The sequence below is a fragment of the Ranitomeya imitator genome, chromosome 8 (genome assembly GCF_032444005.1).
Source record: "Ranitomeya imitator isolate aRanImi1 chromosome 8, aRanImi1.pri, whole genome shotgun sequence".
NCBI classification, from domain to species: Eukaryota; Metazoa; Chordata; class Amphibia; order Anura; family Dendrobatidae; genus Ranitomeya; species Ranitomeya imitator.
Genome location: NC_091289.1, coordinates 127,197,595 through 127,209,608, shown reverse-complemented (window position 1 = coordinate 127,209,608; position 12,014 = coordinate 127,197,595). Strand labels below are relative to the sequence as shown.

At 46.9% G+C, this 12,014-nt stretch overlaps 1 protein-coding gene across 1 annotated transcript in view; it reads right to left on the bottom strand.

Annotated features, from left to right (window-relative positions):
• Window positions 1-3,908: 3,908 nt before the first annotated feature.
• Window positions 3,909-12,014, bottom strand: part of ZBTB41 (zinc finger and BTB domain containing 41) — a 68,602-nt gene continuing 60,496 nt past the window's right edge. The window contains exon 10 of the mRNA XM_069737365.1: window positions 3,909-5,184. Coding sequence (XP_069593466.1) covers window positions 4,649-5,184 — 536 coding nt within the window. The 3' untranslated portion in view covers window positions 3,909-4,648. The remainder of the gene's footprint in view (window positions 5,185-12,014) is intronic.

The window sequence follows — 12,014 nt, the reverse complement described above, 5'->3', positions numbered from 1 at the left end:
GAGAGCAAAGCCACAAAGTGCAGAGCTGAGAGACACAGAACCACAGGTTGTGGTAGAACTGAACAGAGAGAAGCAAAGCCACAGACAGTGGCGAACAGAGCAGAAAGATAAGGCGGAGGTACACACAGCAGAGTGGGAAATGACAAAGAAAGAGCAGGAACGGACATAGACCATTGTTCAGACAGGAACGGACATAGAAACAGAACACAGATTAAGGCCTGCAATTGCAGCCCTCAGAGACAGGAAACAGACACGACCTGGCAGCTCAGTAGCAAGTGCTAACTGAGGGAAATAGTTTGCTCAGGCATCCTCCAATGGGTGAGGATGCCTGAAGTATCAGAGGCCTCAAGGCTATTGGCCAGGAGCACCTTAGGGAGGTGCACACAGTCTCAATAAGAATCCGGAGTTGCTGGCACCGCCCCCTATGCACACAGCCTGGAAGTGTACACAGAGTAAGCGGCGATGGAGCACATGGCATGGAACCGGCAGCAGACAGATCTCACAGCATGGCACTGGGTGAGTGAGTTGATGTAAAAGGCAGGTGGGGAATGGAAGGCCATGCAGTGATGCCGGCAGGGTTGTTACAATGGAGAAAAGAAAGAAGACCAAAGAACTGTCTGAGGACTTGAGAAACCAAATTGTGAGGAAGCTTGACAATCTCAAGGCTACAAGTCCATCTCCAAAGACCTGAATGCTCCTGTGTCTACCGTGCGCAGTGTCATCAAGAAGTTTAAAGCCCATGGCACTGTGGCTAACCTCCCTAGATGTGGATGGAAAAGAAAAATTGACAAGAGATTTCAACGCAAGATTGTGCGGATGTTGGATAAAGAACCTCGACTAACATCCAAACAAGTTCAAGCTGCCCAGCAGTCCGAGGGTACAACAGTGTCAACCCGTACTATCCGTCGGCGTCTGAATGAAAAGGGACTGTATGGTAGGAGACCCAGGAAGACCCCACTTCTTACCCCGAGACATAAAAAAGCCAGGCTGGAGTTTGCCAAAACTTACCTGAAAAAGCCTAAAACGTTTTGGAAGAATGTTCTCTGGTCAGATGAGACAAAAGTAGAGCTTTTTGGGCAAAGGCATCAACATAGAGTTTACAGGAAATAAAAAGAGGCATTCAAAGAAAAGAACACGGTCCCTACAGTCAAACATGGCGGAGGTTCCCTGATGTTTTGGGGTTGCTTTGCTGCCTCTGGCACTGGACTACTTGACCGTGTGCATGGCATTATGAAGTCTGAAGACTACCAACAAATTTTGCAGCATAATGTAGGGCCCAGTGTGAGAAAGCTGGGTCTCCCTCAGAGGTCATGGGTCTTCCAGCAGGACAATGACCCAAAACACACTTCAAAAAGCACTAGAAAATGGTTTGAGAGAAAGCGCTGGAGATTTCTAAGATGACCAGCAATGAGTACAGACCTGAATCCCATAGAACACCTGTGGAGAGATCTAAAAATGGCAGTTTGGAGAAGGCACCTTTCAAATATCAGGGACCTGGAGCAGTTTGCCAAAGAAGAATGGTCTAAAATTCCAGCAGAGCATTGTAAGAAACTCATTGATGGTTACTGGAAGTGGTTGGTCGCAGTTATTTTGGCTAAAGGTTGTGCAACCAAGTATTAGGCTGAGGGTGCCAATACTTTTGTCTGGCCCATTTCTGGAGTTTTGTGTGAAATGATCAATGTTTTGCTTTGTGCTTCATTCTCATTTGTGTTTTTTCATTGAAGACAACTTAAATGAAGATAATACCAAATAATTTGTGTTTGCAATCATTTTCAGGAAGAAAATGAGTATTATCTGACAGAATTGCAGGGGTGTCAATACTTTTGGCCATGACTGTATGTGGGGCCATTATACTGTATGGAGCACTATGTGGGACCATTATAGTGTATGGAGCACCTTGTGGGGCCATTACACTATATGGAACACTATGTGAGGCCATCACACTGTATGGAATTCAAGGGAAAAGAAAGCGGTCACTAGGGAGCGCTGTGAGGGTCACAGTTAGAATTGAAAGCAAAAGGTCCACCGCAGCTCCAGCCGTTAACCTTCTAGGAGGATACAAAATGCAGTAAATAGTAATAACAGTCCTAGGAGCGCTGGAAAGGAGACCAAAACAAGGATTTTAGTGTTGAACCACAACGCGTTTCAACGGTTAAACAGTCTTCATCAGGTGGAACTTCCGTTGAAACGCGTTGTGGTTCAACACTAAAATCCTTGGTTTGGTCTCATTTCCAGCGCTCCTAGGACTGTTATTACTATTTACTGCATTACACTGTATGGAACACTTTTTGTAGCTATTACACTGTGCAATACAGGGCCCCATTATACTGTACGGGCATCATGTGGCGCCATTATACTGTATGGAACACTGTGTGGGGCCTTCATACTGCAAGCAGCACTATGTGGGCTTATTATACTGCAAGCAGCACTATATGGAGCTCATTAAAGTGTATGAAGGACATTATGGGGCCATTATACTACATGGAGCCCTTTTTGTGGCCATTATACTGTATGGAGGAGTGTGTGGGAATTACAGTTGGAGAATCATACTGTGATGGGGTCACTGTGCTTTGCAGGAGAAATTGGGGGGATGATAATATAGGGTCATCATAACATGCATGCGGAGGGACTTGTGGAGGAATTCACTGTAGGGGTATCTTAGGATGTTTGGGGGCCCCTTTGTTTGCATCATATTTTATTATCTGTATTATTCGAGATTTTTTATCCTTTGTTATTCCATATTGAAATTAGGCCATTGGGCCATATGCTTTTTACTGCTCTTACATAACATTTTATTCCAAGAACAATTAATTAAAATGTACTTTGTTTGTGGGACAACCCCTTTAAGTTTGTTTCCATATGAAAACGTTAATCATTATATTTGATAAGGAAAAACTAATCGTAGACATTTTTTTAAATAAATATAAACGTTGGCCCGTGACTTTGTCCAAGTTCAAAGCTTTTCATTTTGCTCTATGCAGAGGAAATGAGAGTGAAAGTGATGAGCTGAATGAGAACACAAACAAAAGGGGAGACAGAAATATTGTGCTGAGCTTTCAAGCAAGTCTGTTAGCCCACCCATGAGCTGGATTCACATCTTCACTGCTCAGTCCTCCTCAATAATTTCCTCCACGTTACTGCTGCATCTGTCTATGTGCTAACTAAGGAATAAAAAGCAGGAATCCCGGCTCAGTGTGCAGTGTAGCTCGTAGTCAATTGTTTATCTAAAAACAGAGTCTGCAAAGGAAAAAAACAGATGTTCAAAAAAAAAAAAAACAGGATACAAGTCTTATAATGGCCAGATTTAGTATCATTCCTCATGTACGCGATAGCTTATTCTAAAAATGTGCTCGAAAATGCAGTTACCCTTTAAAGATCTGATCAATCACGGTTTACACTGGTCAATGATTGAGAATTTTTTCATAATAATCGCCCCATGTAAAAGGCCCGTCAAGCTTCAGGTATAAACATGGGCTCAGCCAGCGACTACATTACACAGATCAGAAGCCAGGAGGTTTTGGATGCAAATCGCCAGATTATTCCAGGCCAAAGGTTTCTTCTGCCCGCTCCCGTGGACTAATACAGAGCATGTCAGATCCTCCAGCATATATGGTGAAAAATGCAGTTAAGCCTTCATTAGGAAGCTGTATCCTGGTCACATCTATTGAATCTAATCATCCTTTAACATTTATAAGTGATTCACTGATTTATTAGGTCTAAAACGATACCCCAGTTGTAAACTAGATTGTAGTGTACGTTCACACAAAGCTTTTTTTTACTGTGTTTTTCTCCCTGAAAGCAAAAATGTTGCATCTACCATACCAGAAACGATTTTAAAAAATCTCATGCACATGCTTGTTTTTTTTTTTTCTTGTGCTCATGAACTTTTTTTTTTTTTTTTTTTTTTTAAATCTGCAGCATGTCAATTCTTCCAGCATTTTTCTAATGTGTTTTCCCATTCAAGTATAAATGCTGCAATGACACGGATATTTTCCGCAGCGTTTTTCCTGCCATCACTTTGGTTTGTGGTGCAGAAACAAAAAAAAAAGCTGTGTGTGAATGTACCCTTAATCTTTGGCATCGGGGAGTGGGTTTGATCTTCATACTATAAATTAATTGGGGTACTTGTGAACACTTTGGGCAGGGCAACAAATGCTCGGAGACAGAATCAATCATTTTACCAGAGCAAATAGTGCGCAGGATTTCTGCAGAGCCTTGGTAAAATTACAGAAACTGGACTGACCCCATTAAAAATCAATATGATCCGTTTTGCATCCATTGGATGCAATTCTGTTATTTTGATCCCAATGGAGAATCCCTAGCATTGAGGGAACCCGGCCTTACTGCTTGTCACCAGGGCTGTGGAGTCGGAGGAGTCGGAGATTTGGCTTACTGACTCCACAGCCCTGCTTGTCACTGTGCTATCCGATAGCCTTGTAGATACCAAAGCAACTTGTCGCAGCACATTCTGGACCCCCAACCACAAACCTTCACACATTGTACAGAAAATACAGCAGTGTAAGAACTACTTCAATAAACCTAGAAAAAAAATGGAGCTATAAGTGTATTCTAAGGGTGGTGCCTGCCTTTAACCCCTGTAGTGCAGCCGCTGCTTTCCGAATAATGAATGTGGGGTCTCTCCCCGATATCAGTGCTGCTCAGTGCTGGACACAGCTTGCACAGTTGGCTGAGGGTCCAGCCCAAACAGTGTCCCCAAATATGAGTGTTCTCTGGTTTCCATGATTTGCTGTGGTCTCACAGGGTGTAAAAGAGTTGCAGGCTGCGGATTAAGAGTGTATTTTTCCAAGAAGGCCAATTCAGGAGGCCGCTGGTAGTCATTTGGCTGGGCCAGCACAGAAGAACTATCACGAGTCTCCAGCTCAGCCTCATCTTCCCTCATTTCCACTGTTACCAGTGTGATTGGCACACAAATGTCAACATCTGAACTCTGAGGAGCAGCGGGGTAGGTCTTTGTGTCCTCTCTTCCAGCACCTTCCTCCTCCGCCGCCTTGGAGCCATGAACATGGTCATTGTGATACTTGAGCTTGTCCTTCCTTTTGAAGGTGGCGCTGCAGTGCTGGCAGTTGAAGGGACGGGCGTCCGAGTGTATGACTAAATGTTTAGTCAGAGTCTTCTTAATGCGAAATGATTGGTTGCAAATCTGACATTTGTATGGCTTCTCCCCTGCGGAGCAAAGAAATGGTCATTCTCAACTCGGAAATCTCCATCCTGCATTTGATGAAATCTGAACTCAAAAAGAAGGAATATAGGATATACGTAAGCTTGGAGTGCCCATGCGGCATGTCAGAGGACCCATGCGGCATGTTACAGGGCCCATACAGCATGTCAGAGGACCCATACGGCATGTGAGAGTACGCTGGATGCATTACAAGGGCAAACACTTTTATACCAGCATTTATTTTTTCACAACACTTACATATCCCAATGCCATAAAAAGAAACAATGGGAATCTGTCACCAGGCTTTTACTACCCCATCTGAGAGCAGTATGATGTAGGGACAGACAGCCTGATTCCAGTGATATGTCCCTTTTTTTGACCACATCCTGATTGGCAGCTTTGTGTGTATACTGTGCATATGCAGAAAGAGGCCACTCAGCAATGTAAGGCAGGGATATAGAGAGCTCATTAATATGGAGGACTACCTGGCAGCAGATTTACTAGTCTTTTAGTGATAACCTCCTGCTGATAAAACAGTGATTACTTCTATAGTCCCTTCCCCTGATGATGCCGTGCATGAGGTGAAAGATGTTGGGGGGATTTGTTGTTTTAATTCAAATGCTCTATTCTGACTATTATTTGTGGCAGCATGGTGGCTCAGTGGTTAGCACTGTATTGTGGCTCAGTGGTTAGCACTGCAGCCTTGCAGCGCTTGGGTCCTGGGTTCAAATCACACCAAGGACAACATCTGCAAGGAGTTTGTATGTTCTCCCAGTGTTTGCGTAGGTTTCCTCCGGGTTCTCCCGTTTCCTCCCACAGTCCAAAAATAGGGATTTTTGTGTACTCACCATAAAATCCTTTTCTCCGAGCCATTCATTGGGGGACACAGACCGTGGGTGTATGCTGCTGCCACTAGGAGGCTGACACTAAGTGATACAAAGAAAGTTAGCTCCTCCCCTGCAGCATACACCCTCCTGCTGGCTCTCAGCGAACCAGTTCGGTGCAAAAGCAGTAGGAGATCAATAACAACATATGAGCGTATAGCATGTCATATTATGAGAGTATAGCATGTCAAATTATAAAACAAGAACAAGCTAATAACAGGGTGGGAGCTGTGTCCCCCAATGAATGGCTCGGAAAAAAGGATTTTACGGTGAGTATACAAAAATCCCTGTTTCTCCATCGCCTCATTGGGGGACACAGACTGTGGGACGTCCCAAAGCAGTCCCTGGGTGGGGAAAACATCAGATCAGGCCCTGTTTAACTGCTACTTACAAGTGCGCCACCGCCTGCAGAGTCCGCCTGCCCAGACTCACATCTGTGGAAGTCTGGTAATTCTAGTGCTTCAAGAATGCAGGCGGACTGGGCGAACCCACAAGCTTGCAGTCGTGCTTTGCCGTCGCCTGGTGCCTAGAATCCAAGAAACCTCGATAGGGAGATAGGCTGACATCTAACACGGAAGGACTCCTGGATGGTGAAACGAATCCACCAGGCTAACATGGCCGATGAAACGGCTACACCCTTCCTGTAACCGTCAGGAAGTCTTCCTCTTATCGTCAGGAAGCCCAAATAAAGTGTCCAACCTTCGGAAGGACGCCGTCCTCGATACGTACTTGGAGCACTCACTTCATCCAGAATACATTTTGTGGACTGGAGCCGAAAGATGAGGGAAGAACGATGCCTTTGTAACAGTGGGAATACAATGACACCTTGGTAACAAGGGAAGGGGACGGCCTGAGGACAACCTTGCCTTGAAGGCAATAAGGGAAAAAAGTCTGAAAGAACGGAGCGGCTAGCTCCAAAGACTCATGAGGATGACAAGATCACAGAGAAAAAAGGGCGACCTTCCCTGATAGTAAAGTCTGTCCGGATGAAAAAGAGTCTACTGTGAGACTCCCAGGACCATTAAGGTCCCAAAGATCTAACGGTATGCGATAGGGAAGAACCACATTTGAAAACTCCCTACGAGGAAGTCCCTACTTGCAGTTTTGTTGCAATAAGACGGAAAGGTACTAGCTCCGCAAACAAAAATCTGACATGGTCAGTGCGGATCTCCGAGGATCACTGGGGCCCTTTCTGCTTCCGAAAGGCTTTCGGAAGTAGTCGAAGAGGGGTTATGGAAACTGGTACCACGGATGAACCAGAGCATGCAATGCGATGGCTTTTGGATCTCGAGGCCGAACCATGAACTCGAGTACATTGGCGTTCAGTCTGTACGCCATCCGATCTACATCTGGAGAGCTCCAGTGAAGGCCGATCTGATGGAAGACTTCCGGGTGAAGTTTCCACTCACTTGAGGCGGAACCCTGATGGCTGAATATGTGTGCCATCCAGAGTTCTACTCCTGGGATATGTACTGCCGAGATCACCGAATGATAGATCTCGGCCCATCAGGGAATGTGAGGTAAATCGGCCATGGCGGCCTGACCGTGGGTACCTGCTAGATGATTGACGTATGGCATTATCCAATTGAATTCGGATGGGGTGACCCGCCAGAAGGCAGTGGACTTGCTGTAGGACTAGCCGTACCGTTTGGATCCCCAGAGCAATGATTGGAAGAAGAAGAAGCCCTCTCTTGACCCATCCTCTGTATCTAGCTATCGCCCTATATCACTTCTCCCTTATGCCTCCAAACTACTGGAACAACACGTTTACCTTGAACTGTCCTCCCATCTCTCTTCTTGCTCCCTCTTTGACCGCTTACAATCTGGCTTCCGGTCACACCATTCCACTGAAACTGTCCTAACTAAGGTCACCAATGACCTCTTAACCGCCAAGAGCAAGCAACACTATTCTGTCCTCCTCGACCTGTCGGCTGCCTTTGACACAGTGGACCATTCCCTATTATTACAGACCCTCTCATCCCTTGGCATCACAGACTTGGCCCTATCCTGGATCTCATCATACCTAACAGACCGGACATTCAGCGTCTCCCACTCACACACCACCTCCTCACCTTGCCCACTATCTGTCGGAGTCCCAAAAGGTTCAGTCCTTGGGCCCCTGCTCTTCTCCATTTACACCTTTGACCTGGGACAGCTCATAGAATCTCATGACTTTCAGTATCACCTCTATGCTGATTACACACAGATCTACATCTCTGGACCAGATATCACCTCCCTACTAACCAGAATCCCTCAATGTCTGTCCACTATTTCATCCTTCTTCTCTGCTAGATTTCTGAAACTTAACATGGACAAACAGAATTCATCATCTTTCCCCCATCTCACGCGACCCCCCCCCCCCAACGAACCTATCCATTACAGTAAATGGCTGCCCACTCTCCCCAGTCCCACAAGCTCGCTGCCTCGGGGTTATCCTTGACGCTGATCTCTCCTTCAAACCACATATCCAAGCCCTTTCCACTTCCTGCCGACTTCAACTCAAAAATATTTCACAAATCCGTTCATTCCTCAACCAAGAATCTGCAAAAACCCCAGTCCATGCCCTCATCATCTCTCGCCTTGACTACTGCAACCTCCTGCTCTGTGGCCTCCGCTCTAACACTCTCGCACCCCTCCAATCTATTCTAAACTCTGCTGCCCGACTAATCCACCTGTCCCCCCGCTATTCCCCGGCCTCTCCCCTCTGTCAATCCCTTCACTGGCTCCCCATTGCCCAGAGACTCCACTAAAAAACCCTAACCATGACGTACAAAGCCATCCACAACCTGTCTCCTCCATACATCTGTGACCTCGTCTCCCGGTACTTACCTACACGCAACCTCCGATCCTCACAAGATCTCCTTCTCTACTCCCCTCTCATCTCCTCTTCCCACAATCGTATACAAGATTTCTCTCGCGTATCACCCCTACTCTGGAACCCTCTACCACAACACATCAGACTCTCGCCTACCATCGAAACCTTCAAAAAGAACCTGAAGACCCACCTCTTCCGACAAGCCTACAACCTGCAGTAACCACCGATCGACCAAACCGCTGCATGACAAGCTCTATCCTCACCTACTGTATTCTCACCCATCCCTTGTAGATTGTGAGCCTTCGCGGGCAGGGTCCTCACTCCTCCTGTACCAGTTATGACTTGTATTGTTTAAGATTATTGTACTTGTTTTTATTATGTATACCCCTCCTCACATGTAAAGCGCCATGGAATAAATGGCGCTATAACAATAAATAATAATAATAATAATAATGACTGGCATTGGTAGTCACTAATATCCATTGAACCGGGAGAAAGGATCTCCCCTGGATGAGGAAGGAGCTCAGAGACTATCCTCTGAAAGCCTGTTTGAGCGAAGGAAACGGCTTCCATTCTCATCACCATTTTTCCTCAGAACCCTCTTAGCAAATCGAATGAAATGAGGGGATGAGTGATCAAGTTCGCGAGCTCCCTGTTGAAGGGCCACGGCCTTGTCTCAAGGGAGAATTACCATCCTTCTGGAAGTGTGCAGGATCATCCTCAATAAGGATATCTGCTGGGCTGGAAATGAGGACAACTTGTCTAAGTTTAGCTGCCAGCCCAGGTGAGAAGGTATCAAGTGATATAGACGACTCAGCGCAGTCCTGGAAGAGCGGCTAGAAAGTCGACCAAATAGGGCAGGAAGACCACGCCTCTAGGGTGCAAGAGGAACATGACAGCCGCCATGACCCTTGCGAATACTCTGTGCGGTAGCAAGGCCGAAGGGCAAGGTCGTGACTTGAAAATGCTGTTCGCGAATGGAAAAGCGAAGGAATTTTTGAAGAGGGGAAAAATAGGAATGTGAGGGTAAGCATCCCGAATGTCGATGGATGCCAGAAACTCCACCTTTTTCTGTTGAAGTAATGGCTGAGCGGAGGAACTCCATCCAAACAAGAAGGACCTTGTCAAAGGTTGTTAGAAGTTTGAGGTCCAGGATCTGTCTTACTTTTCGTTCCCCTTTTTGGAACCAAGATCCCTTAGATCTAGACTGTCCTGGACAACCCTTCCACTGCTGGTTGGGTCTGTAGGAAACATACGATCCTTTGTTAGTCTCCCGCTCAAACGATTTGATTGGCCAGCTTTACTGGCTTTGGGAAAAGGTTACTGGTTTGAATCAAAGTAGTTAAGGTCTCCGACCAGGAGAACATTGCTCTAGCAACCCATGTGGCGGCTAAGGAAGGGTAGAGCACTGAACCCAAAGCCGCAAGACGGAAAGAACCAGATTTGCTATCTGACAGTCCGTGGTATTTTTAATTGACCCATTGGGCAGGGATACTGGTAGGTATACCACAGGAGATTCTACGCGGCTAATCTGCCAAGTGGCAGAATGCGCGGCTGCATCCAGCAGGTCAAGAAAAAGCCGTCCCTTGCTATCACCGCTCTCTTGACGGTGCAGCGTTAAAATGAGGAACCCTCGATCCACCATCCTCTTAACAGGGAAGCGGGAGAGGGATTGTCCCCCTTCTTGCATCATCTGCTAAATAGTGGTGATGCAGTAGGGGACCAAGATGGCCACTGCGATTTACAGAGGTGATAAAATCTTGCAGAGAGTGAGAGGCGCCAATTCAGGGGCAGAGCGACAGACAATATGGGCGGAGCCTCAAGACTTCCATGAATAGGCCCAAGCCGGGGCCTAAATTTCTGCAGCCGGCAGGAGCAATACAAGGGGTAGAAGTGAGGGGCGTTAGGGACACATAGTGCGGGCGCGGCTTCCGGGATGCAGCCTACACATCGGCCGAAGCCGGGGACTAAATTTTTGCAGCCGGCTGGAGCGCTACTTCAGGGAGGTGGGCCACAGGGAAGCCATGGCTGAGGTTGCCTGTCAGCATGTGAATATCCCACTGCAGAGGCCCACCGCTAACTGGATCCACTCACCATCGGTGCACATCCCGGCATGGAGCCGCCGCGGCTGACAGTTTCAGGGCCGAGGAAAGCGCGCACTCTACTCTTCTGCTGCAGGTCAGGTATTGCAGCGTGGACGGTGCAGGGATAAACCTCAATCCATCATCCCTTTGTTAGGGAGGTGGAGAGGAACCATCCGCCTCCTTGTACCATCCGCTTTCACAGTGGGGGCTGCTCGGACGCCATAGAGAGGGGTCTCTGTATATCGACGGAGTTCAGCCCCCGGGTGGACAGGACCAGTTGTCCGGCAATAGGCCTGCCTGCAGGAGAGGGTAAATGGAGGAGACACTCCATGTGCTCGCCTGTTCAGGGTGCGGGGGAGATCGGTGCCCTTAAAGGGACCAGTCGCCCCTAAGAATCAGCCCAGGCTTGGCATCCCACGTCGTAGGAGAGTGTACAAAGAGGCGACACTCTCCGTGCTCGCCTGTTGATGGTTCGGGGAGATCGGAACTTTGAAAGGATCCGTCGCCCCATTCATCTGTGGAAAAAATAAAATCAAACATGTAAAAGGTAAAAATAAAATAATAGAGTTTTGGGTCTGAATAGCAGACCCATGTGCCTCCTATGGACACCATGCAAGAACTGGTTAGCTGAGAGCCAGCAGGAGGGTGTATACTGCAGGGGAGGAGCGAACTTTCTTTCTTTCTTTCACTTAGTGTCAGCCTCCTAGTGGCAGCAGCAGCATACACCCACGGTCTGTGTCCCCCAATGAGGCGACGAAGAAACATACGGATAGGGATTGTAGATTGTGAACTCCATCAGCGTTGATAATGTGTGCAAACTGTAAAGCGCTGTGGAATATGTTACTGCTATATAAAAATAAAGATTATTATATTATCTCAGTGGGAGAAACAAGATAATCCTGTAGTTATGATACCTTTTACTGGCTAACAAAAATAAAATAAATGATGTTACAAAGCTAGCTTCCGAGAATTCTTAGGTCCCTTCCTCAGGTATGGTGTAACTTTGCCTTATACCCAACCTGAGGAAGGGACCTAAGAAGTCTCGGAAGCTA